At 42.6% G+C, this 17,883-nt stretch overlaps 2 protein-coding genes across 4 annotated transcripts; one reads left to right on the top strand and one right to left on the bottom strand.

Annotated features, from left to right (window-relative positions):
* Window positions 1–448: 448 nt before the first annotated feature.
* cnot7 (CCR4-NOT transcription complex, subunit 7) lies at window positions 449–5,881 on the top strand. 2 transcript variants are annotated; one of them, XM_054597443.1, is made up of 7 exons: window positions 449–525; window positions 1,025–1,148; window positions 1,240–1,433; window positions 1,717–1,878; window positions 2,925–3,069; window positions 3,239–3,349; window positions 4,282–5,881. In XM_054597443.1, exons 2-7 carry the CDS (start codon window positions 1,032–1,034, stop codon window positions 4,411–4,413), a joined length of 861 nt encoding a protein of 286 aa, XP_054453418.1. In that variant the 5' UTR covers window positions 449–525; window positions 1,025–1,031; the 3' UTR covers window positions 4,414–5,881. The 2 variants fall into 2 exon arrangements, with proteins under 2 accessions (XP_054453418.1, XP_054453419.1); XM_054597444.1 differs by lacking the exon at window positions 449–525 and adding an exon at window positions 534–800.
* A 79-nt stretch (window positions 5,882–5,960) lies between these two features.
* Window positions 5,961–17,438, bottom strand: zdhhc2 (zinc finger DHHC-type palmitoyltransferase 2). 2 transcript variants are annotated; one of them, XM_054596962.1, is made up of 13 exons: window positions 17,074–17,438; window positions 13,504–13,530; window positions 13,248–13,342; window positions 12,433–12,553; window positions 12,258–12,327; window positions 12,115–12,147; window positions 11,320–11,440; window positions 10,842–10,974; window positions 10,110–10,236; window positions 8,205–8,297; window positions 7,850–7,965; window positions 7,236–7,319; window positions 5,961–7,158 (listed from the first exon to the last, which is right to left on the bottom strand). In XM_054596962.1, exons 1-12 carry the CDS (start codon window positions 17,198–17,200, stop codon window positions 7,279–7,281), a joined length of 1,104 nt encoding a protein of 367 aa, XP_054452937.1. In that variant the 5' UTR covers window positions 17,201–17,438; the 3' UTR covers window positions 5,961–7,158; window positions 7,236–7,278. The 2 variants fall into 2 exon arrangements, with proteins under 2 accessions (XP_054452937.1, XP_054452938.1); XM_054596963.1 differs by having other exon boundaries at window positions 5,961–7,155.
* Window positions 17,439–17,883: the final 445 nt, after the last annotated feature.

The raw sequence follows: 17,883 nt of genomic DNA, 5'->3' as shown, positions 1-17,883 counted from the left end.
ACAATCTAAAGGACAAAATGAAATTAAAAAAGATTACTTTTCCAGTAGAAAGTAGTTGCCGGGTGATCTGTGGAAAAGTGCGTGTTTAATAAGAAATAGGATAATTGAGGCTGATGGCTGGTCCAAATTTTTAAAAGTCTAAAAAGTAAAAAAATAAATAATACTTTTGATTATTTGTTTGCATGTTGTCATTTTGTTCACACCTTTATTAAAAAAAATGTAACAAACGTTGTTCCTCATTTACTGAAGCAGGGACACTGAACAGACAGTGCGCGCACCTCACCGCCACGCTTGCGTGCATGCATGCGCACGTTTCTTGTTTTTACGTGATGACGTCGCGTAGTAGGCTCGACTATGATGGCAGCCGTGGGTTGACACCGATACATTGCTGAATATAAACTATTTAAAAGTTAGAGGAACAGCCCCCCTCCTCCCCCCCTCCCTCCCTCCCCCAGACACAATACTAAACTACACACTCTCAGATAGTACACACTGAAACACACACGCGCCCGGTTTGGGGACACGGTAAGTTCACGACGCGACAGTGAGCTTTAATGTATCAAAGTGTGTGTGTGCGTGTGTGTGTGCGTGCGTGTGCGTGTCTTTCATGCATTGCACACATGTATGCACCCGTGAAGCTATCCGTGTAGAGGAGCGTGGAGCCTGCACACAGCCTCCCCAGCTGAGAGCCTCCTCTGCCCCGCATGTTAGCTCAGTCTGCAGCCTGCTGCTAGCTGCTACCACTAACCTAAGCTAGTGCTGCTGGGAACCTGCTTTCTCTGGTTTCATCCCCACAGCAGGTTGTATCTCCTCATGCATCTAATATTGTATCCTGAGACAAATGATTTTTCACAGATTCTTGGGTGTCTGGGGGGGTCATGTATGCTGTGTGCTTTTGTCCTGCCACCTCTCATCATTTGGTCTGTCACAGGTCAGCAGGTTTGGGGTAGGTCTATCAACCAACTGTATTTTACCCCCCCCCCCAATCCCCTTCCCCTTCTTGCATCTATCTCCTTGCATGAAGTGGCACTATGCCAGCTGCTACCGTGGATCACAACCAAAAAATATGTGAAGTTTGGGCCAACAACCTGGAGGAGGAGCTGAAGAGGATCCGACATGTCATCCGGAAATACAACTACATTGCAATGGTGAGTGGTGCTCTTTGAGGGTTGAGAAGGTCTTACACAGCCAGGTGTCTGTCCTGCGTAAAGAGCTGGTTGTCTCCTGTCCTTTTCACAGGACACAGAGTTTCCAGGTGTAGTAGCCAGGCCGATCGGAGAGTTCAGGAGCAATGCCGACTATCAGTACCAGCTACTGCGCTGCAATGTGGATCTGCTCAAGATAATCCAGCTTGGCCTCACGTTTATGAACGAGCAGGGGGAATACCCTGCTGGGACAACGACGTGGCAGTTCAATTTTAAGTTTAGCCTCACGTAAGATGACTTCTCCCACTCTTCCGATTCTCATGTGGCATTCAAATGTGTCCATGTCATGCACAGGAATATGGGGGATGAGTATCTCAGCTTGTCAAAATGCATACTGTCAGTTTAGATGTTGTTTGAGGGCAACATTTAGAAGTATTTCCACTGCAAACACTGAGCACAACACCTTTAGACATAGCGTACAAATCACTATTTTTAAAATGACGAAGTTTAATTACTGCTCTCATTCCTACTAGATGGTCAGATTGACAGTGTGACACGTCTTTGTCCTCAGAGAAGATATGTACGCGCAGGACTCCATTGAGCTCCTGACCACTTCAGGGATTCAGTTCAAGAAGCATGAGGACGAAGGTATCGAGACGCTGTTCTTTGCGGAGCTGCTGATGACATCAGGGGTGGTGCTCTGTGATGGGGTCAAGTGGCTGTCTTTTCACAGGTATTCAGCTTTTTGTGTATGCAGTCAGTTAAATGCTGTAGTTAGCGGCATAGCAACAGGAATCCTATTTGTTTTGCCCACAGTACTTAGAAAAAGCACAAGTTTGTATATCAGCTAGTTAATAAACAAGCACTTATCAGACAGTTTGCACTGATCAGAAACACATTGTTTCAATCTTGGCATCATTATTTCTCCATGTGTGGTTATTTTGTCATGTCTGCACGCAGACTTCCTCCTGTGTTTAAATGTTTACTTATGTTATTTGTTGTAAAAAGTTTTTTGTCTTTCTTCGTGTGTTGGTGAGAAGTAAGATGTTACGCAGAATTGTGGTCGTTTTGCTAAACAAACCAGAAAATATCCCGTTGAAATTTGCTGTTAAATTTGCTGCTCAAGTGCAATGAACACTCGTACTTTTATATATATTGGTCTCTAGTGAGTAGCAACTTTTTTCTACAATCAAGTATTTTCTACAATCTGCTGCTTAACATCTTCATGTCATACTCAGTTTCCCACTGTGTCTCCATGGCAAACTGAGGCTAAAGGTAACCAGGCTTTGGAAAATAAACAAAGCTTAGGTTTGAAACACAACTGTCATCTCTTTCAGGTATTTAGAACTCACCTTTACCAACTGATGTCATGTTATTTTTATTTATGTCACTTGTTGCTGTTTTTTTGGTTTGTTTTTGTCATCGTATTTCTTTAAATCATCCTAATTTTCAACGGTTTCTTGTGAATCAACTGTTAATCGCATTGAATAATTGGTTGTTTTATTCATTGTTTTTTTAACCACTGAATAGTGTAATACTTGTTTATAATCAAAGTCCCAATCACAAAGTCTATTTTGGGATTAAACGGTTGCTTTGTTTAGTTAGTTGCCCTTGTATGTGCCGGTACAGGCGAACAAGACAGCCAGTCTGCCTGTCTTTAATTATCTTTGTGGCATGGGCAGAAAATCTCTTGAAGCCTCCTGCTATGTTCTCTTTTGAAAATAAAAAAAGAACCCTAGTTAAAAGGTATGCTTGTGTTTGTGTATATGTGTTTTGTAGTGGCTATGACTTTGGATACCTGATCAAGATTCTGTCCAACTCTAACCTGCCTGAAGAGGAGGTGGACTTCTTTGAGATTCTTCGCTTGTACTTTCCAGTCATTTATGATGTCAAGTACCTCATGAAGAGTTGTAAAAACCTGAAGGTACCTCCATAAATATTTCAGCAGGTAGCACAGGATATCTCCTGTTTTATTCATTTAAAGCTTCCCACCCTGATGTCTGTTGTGATCTCCTGTGAGTGCTGCCCTCTGGTTTTCCTTGGACTAGAAGCCTGCGCCTTGAGTGACAGATGTTTTTTGTTTTTGCTTTCAGGGCGGGCTGCAGGAAGTAGCTGAGCAACTAGAGCTGGAGAGGATCGGACCTCAGCATCAGGCCGGCTCCGACTCTTTACTCACAGGCATGGCTTTCTTCAAGATGAGAGAGGTAGGCTCCTCAATTCAGAGAGAAGAGTTGAATGAGTGTGGAGAAACTTACTGCAGTTACTACGTTAGAGCTGCACCCCTTCATGTTGATCTGAGGGCAGTTTAGCACCTTGGTCACATTTACACATTCTGAGGTCTGAATGGCATCAGATTAACAAAGGCTGCAGTGGCACAAGGTAAAACATGTAGAGGGAGAGTGATCACTTTAGCAAATGTATCATAGCAATCATCTCTTATGCTCCAAATCAGTTTGATAAAATAGTCCTTCAGGACGCTTCACATATCATATCAGTGTAGAAAAATATTTTTCTTCTCATGATGCGACTGGGGTGAAAGAAGTTTAAAAAAAAAAAAAACGCTCATACAAAAAGTTATAATCTGACCAACAGTTCCTCACGATATTTTCAATGATTATTCATGTCAACTGCATGGATGAATATCCAGCAAAAGGTTTTAAAAGGAAATGTGCCCTTGAGTCTGAGTGAAGCCACTTATGTCTTAATGTTACATAAACCCTGTCTGAAAGAAGGAACAAGTGTACTTTCTTGAGAAAGGGGCATCCTCAAAGGGAACTGCTCACAGAAAACTGAACGTTTAGCTGAATGTTTTTGAATGTTTTTTTATTAAAAGAAAGGGACCTCAATGATTAATTGATTAATATTGCATCTGATTGAACTGGACTAATGCACCACTTACATGTTTCTCTCTTCTATTTTGTAAAATCATTGTAGCTTTTTAGAAACTATATACTGAAATGTGTACATGAAATATATGCTTTGCAAGGCTGACAAAGATTCAAAAGACAAAAAAAGAATTACTGTTGATGGATTTAAACGATGTGCATGTCACTTTTTAGCACAGATAACCACAACATATAACTGGGAAGAAACACACCAATGTCGGTATTTCACATTTCTTTAACCTCTTCCACAGATGTTCTTTGAGGATCACATCGATGATGCAAAGTACTGTGGTCACTTGTATGGGCTGGGCTCCGGCTCCGCCTACGTCCAGAACGGAACGGGGAACGCCTACGAAGAGGAGGCTAACAAGCAGCAGTCGTGACATCACTCCGTAACCCCATCCACCCTACCTGCGGGTCACACGCACAGTCAGGGCTTCATCAAACAGAGGATGAGGATGATGATGATGATGATGATGATGGAAGAACACAAAGCATACACACATCATTTAACAAGCTGCTTCTTATAGGCCCTGCTCACCTTAGACAACTGAATATTATGGTTAAACAGCTGTGTGAGTTCAGTCCTGTGTTCCTCCGAAGCAGTGTACACGTTTGGGGTTCGATCATTTGAATTTAACATGCTTGAAAAGATGGGATTTTAGTTTTCCTAAAATGTTCTGTAGAAATGTTTTGCACTTTAAAGCTCTAACCTGATTTTATATGGAAAGCTGAACAAAAGTTTCCGGTGTCTTTGTTGCCTTCTCTACGTTTCCATTTTCCGTTGTGAACCCAAGAACCGCTCTCGGCACGCTCAGCCGTAACATTAGCTGCATTCTTCTCTTTTAACCTTTAATTTATTGTGCTAGTTATCTGATATTGAGCAGACGCAATGTGTCGGTACGCTGGCCATCTGTCATAGGATCTCCTGTATGGTTAAGAGAAAGGGAGCTCTCAGTCAGTATGTTTACGTGCACATGAAGATTTCTGGTTTTTTTTTCATTCGTTCATATAAAAGATTATGTTTGTAACGGTCTGAATAAGATCAATCCCGCTGTGATAAGCCTTAAACTAACTGAACTGGAGTTTGCTGCTTATACAGTATGTAGACGGGAGAGTTAAACTTACTTTTAGTTGCTGTTTTCCTGTTTGTATTCATGATAATACTCATAATGGTCACATACATGGATATATACAACATGTACTAGACACACATGGTTTTCATAGGAGGAAAATGTAATATTTGTGCATGTAAACACTCATTGACACAAGCACATATGAAACCTCTACATTGTCTTGCAATGATTTCAACTCACTTCACCAGACCTCGAAAAAACACAAATTAAAAAGTATAAAAAAACTCTCCTGCATGTGAGACATGCGGAGGTTACCTTGAACTACTCTGTTAAGAGTAAAAACTTTTAATTAAAATTGAGGTTTTGTAGAGTTTTAGTGTTGTGATAAAAGCAGACAAAACTTTTACTCAGCAGAAACAAACAGCATTGCGTTTGAACATGCATCTTTTTGTTCCAGTGGAGTTCATTTCACTTGTAGTTCTGGCCTTTTGAAATTTAATTTTTTTTGTAATGCTCTTTAGTTCATTCTTGCCGTGTAGACGAGCTGCATGTACTAGAATGTTTGAATAAATGCTGTGTTGTTGATAGAAGTATCCTGAACTTCCCATAGGTGTGTGTGTTGAATTCTAGGTTTGAGATTCATTAACCTCGCTGAGCTGCAAAGACTGACAACCGAAGCACTTTTTTCTTTTTGCAGCACATCTTTCACACTGTAACGGAGTCAAAGAAGAATATGCAATATATGCAAGAAGATTGTTTTTAGATTATTTTGTAAATAAAGGCTTGAAACTTTTATACCATAAACCACATCCCTTTAATGACTCAATGTGCGACAGAGTTGTAGATGAGCTCTTTATTCTTATAAGGCAGCACAACTGTACAGTACATCGCCTCACACATCCATATTGTCTCTTGAGTCATACAGAGAGAAGAATAGAAAAATATAGATTGACACTGGCTGTCACAACGAAGCTTTTTTTTCTTTTTCAAACAAGCATACATTCTATCCAGTAATTGTCAGTGACGGTTGAAAATATACTGTTCAAAAGCAGCTGGAGCTGTTTCCTCTGTTTTTAGCTCTGCAGGAGATCCAAAACTTTGTGTTGTGAGTTAGAAAAAACACTCAACAGAATCTGCTTTTCTGATGGTGAGCAGATCTGCAGCATGACACAGAGGCTTTGCTGGCGGCCGCAGATACGCCTCCAGAGACAGTCGGAGAAAAGCTTTTGGCCGTCAGTTTAACGTGTTCTGTAGGCTGCCCGACAGTGTTTTGGATATTTGGCAGAACCAGCTTCCAGGTGTTTCAATGTGACAGCAACATCCTCACTCATGCTATATCAGAAGAGCCCTTATTCAAATGTAATTACTAAACACTACACCTTTTTTTCTTTTTTTTTATCCAAGTAAAAGGGGAGAACATCTTGTGGTACAGTTCACTACAACAAGGTGTGTTTGTGTTGACATCCTGAGATGAGAGCATGCATCTGTTCAACTTCCACAACAACATGGTGGATGGGGAAAAAAAAGAATCCTTCACTGAAAAAGAAAATGGCTAAAGGAATATTAGTTACATCACATAATCACCACTACTAATCTATACTGAATGTGCAAACAATTGGCAAACTTATAACACCGTTTATCATTGTACTAAGCTGCGAAAACAACGTAAAACAAGTAATCATGTAAATAATTCAGAGAGTTTCTGTTTCATTGACTGTAACACACCAAAGCAGCTCAGATTGATCTCCTGGTATGCAAAGTTCAAAAACAGTCTCTTTCATTGCTGCTCTGTGCTCAGTCATGTACAAACAAAAGCAATTGTGATCTTCGGAATGCATTCTCATTTCTTCTGAAGCCCAAATACTCTCAGATGGCGGCAGAAATGGTCACTGATAGCAATAAGAGTAATACTGATAATGATAATTATTTTCTTCCTCTGCTTTGTAGGTGATATAAGGCAGGTAAACCTCTCAGGAGCAGAGTGCAGTGTGGAAAACAACAAATACTGATGATGATGTCACCACCACATCACGTTCAAACACCGAGGACCTGCTGGATGAAACACATGGTGACAGATGTTCACTTTATATCCTGATGTGGGGATAGTTTCTAGATGACTGTACACTCACTTTTTCTGGATGGAGGGTGTCACCTCTATGTCTCTGACTCTGGTTACGCCTCATTTTCTATGGTCAACACTGGGTTACTGGCACCTAAACAAACACACGTTATTTAAAGGTCACATATTGGAAAAAGTGAGATGTTTATATTGTTTTTTATTGTGAAGCTGGGTCCAAGTTCTAGCAGCAGAAGTATTTATCCATGGAGAAATACACACGGTCATTATTCAGAAACTGTGACTTTGAACAAGACGTCAGCATCACAACTATTCAATATAGAGGCCACAGCTTTGAACGGAAAACATTGTAAATGTGTCTGAGTTTATTTATGGCTGTTAAAGATGGACCGAGGCTTGTTAAAACGGGCTAAAATGGAGCATTTCAGGCAGAGGGTGAATACAGGTATGTTCAGATAGACAGTTTAAAATAAATAATGTGTTTTTGGAGCGTTAAAGCATGTCAACATGCTCTAGAAGAAACCCCAAATACAAGTTTGAATGAATGAGCACAATATGTCTCCTTTAAGTCATAAAAAAATCAGCTTAACTCTTGATAAAAATATAGTTTTATGTTAATGTAAGCAAGCAGCTATGGAGAAACCCATTATGAGGAGCATATCTTACCCTTCCTGTCTTTGTCTGTTGCACTGTCACCCTCTGACCAGGAGGGGGTGCTGGTGAGCAGTCGACTCTGAGACTCCGTCAGTGGCTTGGAGGGGAACTGGCGGCCCTCTGCTGCACTGGAAACACACAGGTACATATAAGTAGGGAGTATTCCTGGGCCCACTTCATTCTTTGAATAAATTAGTCCTAAATCCTGTAATCCTATGATTGACTGATTCATTTGAATCTGTAAGGCCATAACTGCTGCAAGTTGATTCTTCTGCATCATTAAACGTACAGGGTTAATAAAAGACTAGGGGCTGGCTAGCAGTTCTGTGCTTTATTGGGGGGTTTTTTCACTTCATGTTTTACTCACCTCTTGTTGGCGGGGTTGGAGCCAGTGGGCGATGAGGGCTGCTCTGGGTCCAGATTCACCAGACAGGCTGGGAATGAGCACCCGTCACCTAAACTAAAAGACCAGCAGAAAACCACATCAAGAACAGTTTGATTTTTAAACTACTAGCAGGTTATAAATCTGTTCAATGAAGGTGATTCTCATAAGCATCAATAGAATTATACGTTGTATATTTTATTTTATGCATTGATGTAAATTATGATGAAGTGAGTCTACTGGAAATTATGGGATAATGGTAAATGCTAAAACATCACATATTGCTCATAAAGAGCAATATTAGACCTCTAAGTGTTTTCAAATGAGCAAAGGTTTGATTGCTTATGATTATTAGCTTTTAATTTACAAGAGGATTGTGTTATTTAGTTATTAAAAGAGTTACATAGTCTCACTTTAATGTCACTATGTCACTTGTAACCAGTTGTTGCAAATCTTGGAACAAAACAGGGTTCTGGATCTGAAATTTGTTCTGCACATTAACAGTGTTTTATTTCAACAATATAAAATGTGGGTTTATGTTTTAATAATTGGACTGTGATTGCCTGAAAGCCGTATATTCATAATATTATTCATTCTGTCAGCATGAATTACTCATTTTTGCAAAGCTGGAGCTTCCGCATGAATTCCCAGTTGTGGTGCTGTTGTTGTTGTTTACTAAAGCCGATGCTCGCTTGTCTCCTCGGGGACTCTTTTGAACCATTTGGTTTCAAACTAAATGACAGCCCTTTCTAATCCATGAGTGACTTCATTCATTGAGCACTTCTTTGATATCCTGAGTTAGACTGTTTGAACTACAGAAGCATTTTCTGAAGAAAATGTTGACCTTTGCTGTGAATATTGATGCTGGTTGGCAGTTTTAGTTATAGTTGTCTCCGCCAGGAGGATAATGCAATCTGTAAAATGTGTGCGTGCGTGTGTCTGTAAGGGATTGTGTATGCATCTCTGTGTCCGTCCATGACAATCTTGCATTGTTCTGCAGCATACTTCATAATATTTCCGGTGGCCAGTTATGGCTGCATGATCAAGGACCTCTTGTGGTTGTGGTGACTCATACTTTGTCAAAACACCTTTTTATGGCCTGTTTTATAATGCCATGGACTGCCTGCTGACTCCTCCCACACTGCTCCTAACCACTCCTAACCAGATAACACACCTGAGTGCATCGCCGCCCCACAGCAGCTACTCTGCACCTACAGCTGGGGGAAAATAGTTTGCGTTTTGTTTTGCTTACAGCTACCGGAACTACAAGAACACACACAGTTGAGTACCTCTCTGCAAATCAGCAGCTACTATGTTGGTACACAGCTAGGTGAGTTTAATTTTGTTTGTGGCAAGATTGTATGACGTGTCTGATACAACGACTTTGAGCCGATTGTCTGCATACATCAGCGTTTTTTGTTTTGTTTAAATGAAGTGTGTCTTGACAGGGGTTAACCAATTGTGGGTTGTGTTCATATAATCACACAATACAGCAGTGGTCTTAGCAAACTCACTTACTGAGTGCAACTTACTAGTTAAAGATGCAATTGAGGCTTCAAAACACTTCAGGATTCGATTTTAACATACGATATATATGATACATAACCTATAAACTTGGCTGAGCTCATATTCAGTCAGAGCCGCACAGCAGTTGCACAGAGTAGTGGTTCTTGAAACACAGCCTGAAGTCTTTGACCTGCTCGTCCTTCAGTCTAGACTCAAAACTACAGGTGATGGGGGCTCCTAAACTGTCAAACAAGCTAACAGGGGAAGCTCTAAATAATGAACACATAGACTTGTGTTATCTGATTCTCTTTAGTTTTGCCCTCCTTGAGTCTTTTCAGACTTTTTTCTTTTGAATGTCTTTGACAAATGCCCATAAGAACTTACCCGGAGAAAACAGGAATAGGCCAGTATTTAACTTCATCCCCAAAGACCTGACGGAAGTTCTTACTGCAGCCCAGACTGAAACCGTTCTTATCGGTGCCGTGGCGGAACACTGGAGCACGCACAGCCTCTGAAAAGATCACACACAAGGAGGAGAAGAGTCAATGAAGATGAAGTTGAATAAATGCAGCCCTCCCTCTCCGTCTTTATATAATCTATTATTCAGACTAATAGCAGGAGCTCATTCAGACGGCACTTGAACGACTCCCGCTGAACAGCTGCGTCAATGGAACAACTCTGAATGAAAAGTGTCTTTGTTGCACAGGAAAAAGCAGATCTGAGACTGTTCCACCATGTGTGACTTCTCTTCCTAGCAGTGTCTGTTACTAAGCTGCTTACGGCTCTGAGCCTTGTGTCTTTGCATTACACTGTAACAGACTCCTATGGATAATCCAGTCTCCGCGATCGCGCAGACAAAGTGTGCCACTGTGCACGCTTAATGAGAAACTGCTCCGTCTGATAACGGCCCAGAGCGGCTCATCAAACCACTGCGCTGATGAGGACGCCGGTGACTGATGGTGGGAAAAAATTGCGACGAAACATCCTTCATCATTTCAGCGAAGAAGACACTGGTAGCAGACTGAGACTTTATATCCAGCTGCTGTACAACAGAGGCTGTATAATCGCTGCAAACACAAACAGAACACACGCATACATGGAGTGTACGCCACCTACCGAGGGTGGATCTGTTTTTGCAGACGAGCCAGCAGTGATAGATGAAGAGAGAAGCCAGGCTGACGGAGAACATGGAGGCCGAGAAGAAGAGGAACAGGATGTGGAATTTGGCCTGAGTGTCTGGGAGGCCGTTCTGAGGGCGAGAACAGCAACCAAACAATCAACACAACTGAAAACAGAGTGGACACCAAGACTGAGTGGGATCTGAGAGAGTTCTACTCTACTAGAGTTCTATGGGAGCTAATTAAGCTGTTTATATCCCAGTGCCTCTAACTACAGCAGTTGGTTGGTTCATACCAGGTATTCCCTCAGACGGAAATGTGCTCTACCTCCAGCCTTGTGAAAAACAAAAAAATCAAATACCACATATTCAACACAGAATGCATGTTTTCAAATGTCCATTCAGATTTGATTTGATGTATTATATGCTAACCCAATGAATCAATGGTTCGTGTTCTGCTGGTCAAACCTTACTTACCAGCCAAAACTTAATGAAGTACTGAAGATCTGTAGCAGTTATAAAAAGGCAGTAGAGCAGCGAATACACCAAGAACAGCATGAAAAACTTGTAGTTGGAGAATCCCACGCAGTTGTTCACCCTGCGACAAGGTCAGTGTGGGAATGACGTCATTAGTACTTGTTCAAATCTTTGCTAAATGCAGAGATACAAGAGTTGAAGAGATTATTTCAAAGTTTTGAGCAGAAGAGCAGTAAATATCGGAGATGCGTTGGGGTGTTTGTGGATGTGATTCCAGGCCATTTTTAAGCCTGTTTCGGGCTGAAAATCAGGTAAATGCATCACAAATATTTGGCGGATCTTTACAAGAAAACCCTCAATTAGCAGATTGGTTTCATGTGAATCATCAGAGGACATGTTATTTTCAGCCAATCAGTTTTGGACACCAGGAGAACATTACAGAAAACAACTGCAAGATGAGTTGCTCTTTATGAGCCTTTATATGAGACAACACAATATTGTTGCAAAGAGAGGAGGCAAATCGATCAAAAATTATTTGTTTTGTCTCCCTGTGCTGCCAAAACGTGTCATCTGACGGGATGAGAGGTTCCGGTGAACAAGGTCTTTGTGCTTCCAATGAGATGTGTGTTTACGAGTCCTGGTCTCTGGAACGTAGACGGGCAGCGTGGTGCTAAAGAAAACTGATGAATACACGAAGCCTGTGTGGCCTCTAATGAGAGGGAAATGATAAAGTAACGACACCGAGTGAGTGCAGTGTCACTGATATTTGTTTAAAATAGTTTTGCAGCTACCTACCACGGGCAGTGGTGATCCATCTTCAGGATGCATCTGTAACACAGCGGGGTCAGACGTCAGTGTAATTGAATCTTACGCTGCCTGCCAGAATTCAATGCATGGTGTAGTCTGTTCTCTATAGGTGCACGAGCAGAGAGCCTTACTTATCACAGACTGAACAATGGTGACATCGATCAGGCTTCAGCAGCTGGCAGCGGTCGCAGAAACGGATTGCTGAGGAGACACAGCCAATTCAATCACACGGCTCTAACACTTGACCACAGATTTAACAATTTGACGGGGGTCAAAAGGAGCTTTGAGAGCTGCTCCTGTCTGTACCTCCAGAGTTGGTGCGGGTGTAGATGGGCAGTTCCCTGGCTATCCTCCTGAAGATCTCCTGCTGAGACTCCCCCCGGTCTTCACGCTCCAGCAGCTCTTTGTCAGAGTAGGACAGGTGGAACTATGAAGGGCGGAACAGAGAGGGGAAAGACAAACAACAACGGTGATATATCGATAGCGCCATCTGTGAGCAGTGTCGTTTATTTTCTAATGAATCGTATCCTGACAGAGTCAACTCATTAGTCTACAAGCCTTGTTAGTATCAGTAATGCAGTGAGGTCGGTTGCTGTGAAGCTGCAGTTCAGAAGGCAGGGAATTTCTGCATCTTCTATTTGTTTTGGTTCTTTGTGCCCCAGCAGGCAAAGCAGCACAGCGCTACAATATTACTTTCAGCCACTCATACGATTTATGATATAACACTGAAAAAAAAAAAGAAATATGGCAAAGAAAAACCGCGCAGCACACATAAAATGTCTTATCTTTTATTACATTTTTGAAACCTCAAGTGATCCAGCGATAACATTTCTTGACGAGAAGCTTCAATATGAGGCGATTGTATGCCTCAGTTAAAGCGAAATGCAAAGGGGCCTTTTCTCTGAGTGTCCTCTCTCAGATGTATGTGCTGTGGTCGGGATCGGAGCCATTACAGCTCAGCTCCAGGCACTTCCACTGGAACGTGTTATTAGTCTAAATGCAGCGTTCAATCACACAGGGCGGCTGTAACCTACATCTGCACTCTTCCCGCTGTGCCTCATCCTCCCCTCAGTACGAAAAAAAAAAAAGGAAAACACAGTGTCGCAGACAGACACACTCACCTCCTTCAGGGGGTTCATGGGCCTGGTGAAGATGGTCTGCCAGTACGCCCACACAAACAGGATGAAGATGACATGATACACCAGCAAGTATATCACTGGAGGCAAAGAAACAGAAAACAGGTCGTCGTCATCCATCACGAGAGGAGTGCATTTAACCATTTACTCACAGTTTTCAGGTTCTTTGGATATTAATCAGATCTATCTGATCAAATCTTGTGATTCCTCTTCATGTTAAACAGCTTTACAAAACACTTACCCTTCTCTCCTGTTTGCTCGATGGACGCTGAAGAAAGACAAACGAGAAGAAGCAGTCAGGTGTGCATTGGTTAAAGAAGGCAAAACACCCAAATGTGTGGGTCAACACTTAGGAAAAAGTTTTATTTGTCTTTTAAGTCTTCCACACAGGCACAAATCCACACGTGTACCTTTATTGACACATGTTTGACTGACTCCAAATCAGCAGAACTGAAGAATGCTGAATGTGTAAATCCTTAATACCACACCAGCCACAAAATCAATATACAGCACACTCCCAGTCAGAGTGTTCGACTTATTGTTGCTCTCATATACATATGCATTACTGTGCATTATCATAAAGTACTGAAAACCACAGGAGTATCCTGCACAAACACACACACCCCGCCCCCAAACCTCCACAAACACACACACCCCGCCCCCAAACCTTCACAAACACACACACCCCGCCCCCAAACCTTCACAAACACACACACCCCCTCCCCCAAACCTCCACAAACACACACACCCCGCCCCCAAACCTTCACAAACACACACACCCCGCCCCCAAGCCTCCACAAACACACACCCAAAGATCTGGACTCAAACATAAAGAGTGAAAACCTGTTGGTAGATATTAGCTGACGCTGTTTTATATTTGTCCCAATATCTAAGCAATGATTAGCTGAGCATACTGAATCATCCATCTTCAGTAGTTAGCCTGTGAAGCAGCAACACACACACACACACACACACACACACGCACACACACACACACACACACACACACACACACACACACACACACACACGCACACACACAAACACACTCACACACATGCACAAAGCAGAAACCGAGGAAAGGTGAGCCAAGTTGCCGGATCGAGGCATGCAGCCAAAAACCTGTGTGCAAGCCGCCTTGCCAGCGTTAAAAGCCCCAGAGTCTGAGAGTGAAGCATAAAGTGTATGTGTGATTAAGAGCATGTGCAAGGATGTATATCAGTGTCTACAAGAGCTTTATGGCCACTGTAGCACTCTCTGTCTCTCTTCCTCTCTGCATTCTTGCAACAAACAGGTCAACAACCACCTGATTCCACATTTTTTACCAACCCTGGGAAAAAAAGGACCAACTGTTCAAAAGCTGACGTTCGGTGCTTTAAAAGAAAGTGGGTCAACCGCAGATTGCTCAGGGTGAAATATGTAAGCCAGACAATGGGATTAACTCAGCCGCCGAACGAGAGGTATCAGCTGACGAGACTTTCACACAACCGTCCCTGTGTGTGTCTGCGGAGCACACGTTGGCCCCCAGCGGCCGCTGTCCTGCCCCGCTGCTGCTGTTTGCATCCGTCCGCCCCATGTGACGTGGGTGCATCACAATGTCGCTCCTGTTCTGCTGGATGCAAAAACAAGACGTTTTTTTTTTTTTTTTTTTAAAACCCAGCTCTGATGAAACAGTGACTTTGCTTTTTTGTCGCCCTGCAGTGATGGAGGATGACTCAATATCTCATAACAGTCACATGGCATCCTGTAACTCTAGAGGAGATACATCCTGGGTCAGACGCTGGCTGCCCTCTCTAGTGAGCAGGGGCGGGTTGAGGAACTTTTGAACGGGTGGGGGGCAGACTGGGGAAAGTTGGTTCTTGGCAATAATAAACTGTACATTATTAATGGATACATTGTTTATTCATTGCAATGAATGAATGCCAAAAAAGCAACTTTATATATATAAATATGAAATAATAACAGATGTTGTTTATTATAGTAACTCCAAATAGCCTGGCGCCGTAGACGGATTATGAGAAAAGTATACCACTCCTACAATGCAGCAAGACATCCATTCATTCTCATTCAGTTTCTTTGTGCTCATTTGTATTCTCCTAGTGGTCTTTTGGCATCTCTATGTGGTTGTTTTTCAGCTGTTTGTGTTCTTTTTGCATCTCTTTGTAGTCGTTTTTCGGCCATTTGATTTCGTTTTGACCCTTTGTGGACATTTTGTGTCTCTTGGTGGTTGTTTTTCATCTCTGTGTGGTTGTTTTTGTATCTTTGTGGTTGTTTTTCATCTCTGTGGTTGTTTTTTATCTCTTTGTTGTTGTTTTTGTATCTTTTTGTGGCTGTTTTTGTATCTCTTTGTGGTTGTTTTTGTATCTTTTTGTGGTGGTTTTTCAGCTGTTTGTGGTGGTTTTTTATCTCTTTGTGGTGGTTTTTCATCTTTTTATGGTTGTTTTTCATCTGTTTGTGGTTGTTTTTGTATCTCTTTGTGGTTGTATTTGTATCTCATTGTGGTTGTTTTTTATCTCTTTGTGTTGTTTTTTCGTATCTCTTTGTGGTTGTTTTTGTATCTTTTTGCGGTCGTTTATCATCTTTTTGTGGTCGTTTTTGTATCTCTTTGTGGTTGTTTTTGTATCTTTTTGTGGGTTTTTTTCATCTCTTTGTGGTTGTTGACAACAAGACCGTTCAGTAAGCCTTCCATGGTACTAACAAGCCAACAACTATCATCTCCTGACTTTGGTAGTTGGGGCACCAACACTGGCCAACCAATTTCAGGAGGAGCCCGTGCCACACCCTCTGGCTTTACCCTTGCTGGTGAACCAAGGCTCATAGCACTATGGTCTCACTCAAGAAGAAAGACGAACATAAAGGTGTTCCCTTTCTGTTAAAGCTGACTAGAATACCCGGCTCTGTTTGGAGAAGACAGACCGTGGAACAACCCCTCCCTCCCTGTGTTTTCCTCTGTTTGGTCTCATTAAACCGTCTCCATTTCATCCTTTTTTTGACGGAGGAGATCTGCTTTCCTAGCTGTCTGACAAGCTGCCAAATGGAGCACATGAGTAGGCTGCTGAGAGTCCTCTGAGACACCCTAGAAACCATTACTCACTATCCAGGTCAACTCTGTGTTCACTGTTCACCGAGGAGGCTCGCTGTCTGTAGCCGCACCGTCCAACGTTCAGCAGCCGGAGGGAGCAAGAATGAAGCAGGCAGGCCTGAGACAAAAGCCATTACCGTCACACTTCTTGCCAAAAAGATAATGCTGGTGGTGTTGTGGTGGAGGATATCAATTCAGATAATGAAGCTCAGCGACTACATGAGCCCGATGCTCATACAGTAAGTCTTTAAGATAGTGCTGATAGAGTGGTAGTGGTGGAGTCAGATTATGAATCTCATGGAGCAAATACCTAATCTGTTTGTCAGCTTCTTCACAATAAAAGCAGGTTGTCAAAATATTTCTAATTCTGTCCGTCTAGAAAACACTGAACCGTCACATCCTTGTAAGAATATGTTGACAATCCCTGCTTGAACTGTTGTTGTCATGTGACTGACACTATCCACACACTGCATAAACAACATGCCAGTCTTCTGCATCCCAAAAAAATACAGAAAACAGCCTGGATCAAAAACTGCTTCAACACAAATGTCTCCCCACCCCATCACCCAAAATAAACACACACACACACACACACACCACCAGTCAAAGGCATTCCCCCCTCTCTCTCTCTCTCACACACACACACACACACACACACACACACACACACACACACACACACACACACACACACACCTCATCATAGTACCCAGACAGCTGGTTTCTTACCTATGCAAAGCTGCAACACATAGGCGTAGTATGACCACGCCACTATGAGGGCGATGAAGAGGACCGGGATCCAGTACAAAACTCTCTGACAGCCCTTCTTGATACTACGCGAGCCCGACGGTGCCATAGTCTAGGAGCGGATCATTTCTGGTGCGCATCCGTGTGTTACTCTCCCTCCCTCCCCCTCTGTGTGTGAGCGTGCGTGTGTGAGCGTGTGTGTGTGTGTGTGTGTGTGTGTGTGTGCCCGTGTCTTCCTGTAGACTGTCACTGCATCGTGCGCTCTGGCTCTGATCAGCCTAATCGGCAGCTCAGACGAAACATCCTAGCAGCTTCCCCTCCAGCCCTCCAGCCCTGCTCTGCTCTGCTCGTCCGGCTCAGACCTCCAGTGCAGACGACAACACGGTATCAGACAGCGCACACATGCACACGAGTCTGCACCGCCCCTGCTGCCTCCCCACAGGTTGCCATGACGTCCGCGGGATGCTGCAAGCCTGGCACATTTGTATTTTTTTCACCTACCGCCAGCAGATGGGTTCAATAAGTTCATACTGGGGAGTGATTGTAGGGGAGCTCGGGTCAGTTGTATAAATTGGGAACAAGTCTGAGTCAGTTATACTTGCACACAAAGACAAGAAGAAGCTCAAATATTTGTATTTATTTTAAAGTGAGAGGTGTTTTTTCAAACATTCCTTATTATTGTCCCCCCCTTGTATTATGTATCTTTCTGACTACTGTTGTATGGTTTGCTTGTGTCAGAAGTCATGTGAACATATTGTGTTTTATCATTTCCTGATAGTGTAAGTGGAGGTC

Source organism: Anoplopoma fimbria, chromosome 4, assembly GCF_027596085.1.
Source record: "Anoplopoma fimbria isolate UVic2021 breed Golden Eagle Sablefish chromosome 4, Afim_UVic_2022, whole genome shotgun sequence".
Lineage (NCBI taxonomy): Eukaryota > Metazoa > Chordata > Actinopteri > Perciformes > Anoplopomatidae > Anoplopoma > Anoplopoma fimbria.
The sequence above is the reverse complement of the archived record's forward strand: the minus strand, read 5'-3'. Positions and strand labels throughout refer to the sequence as shown.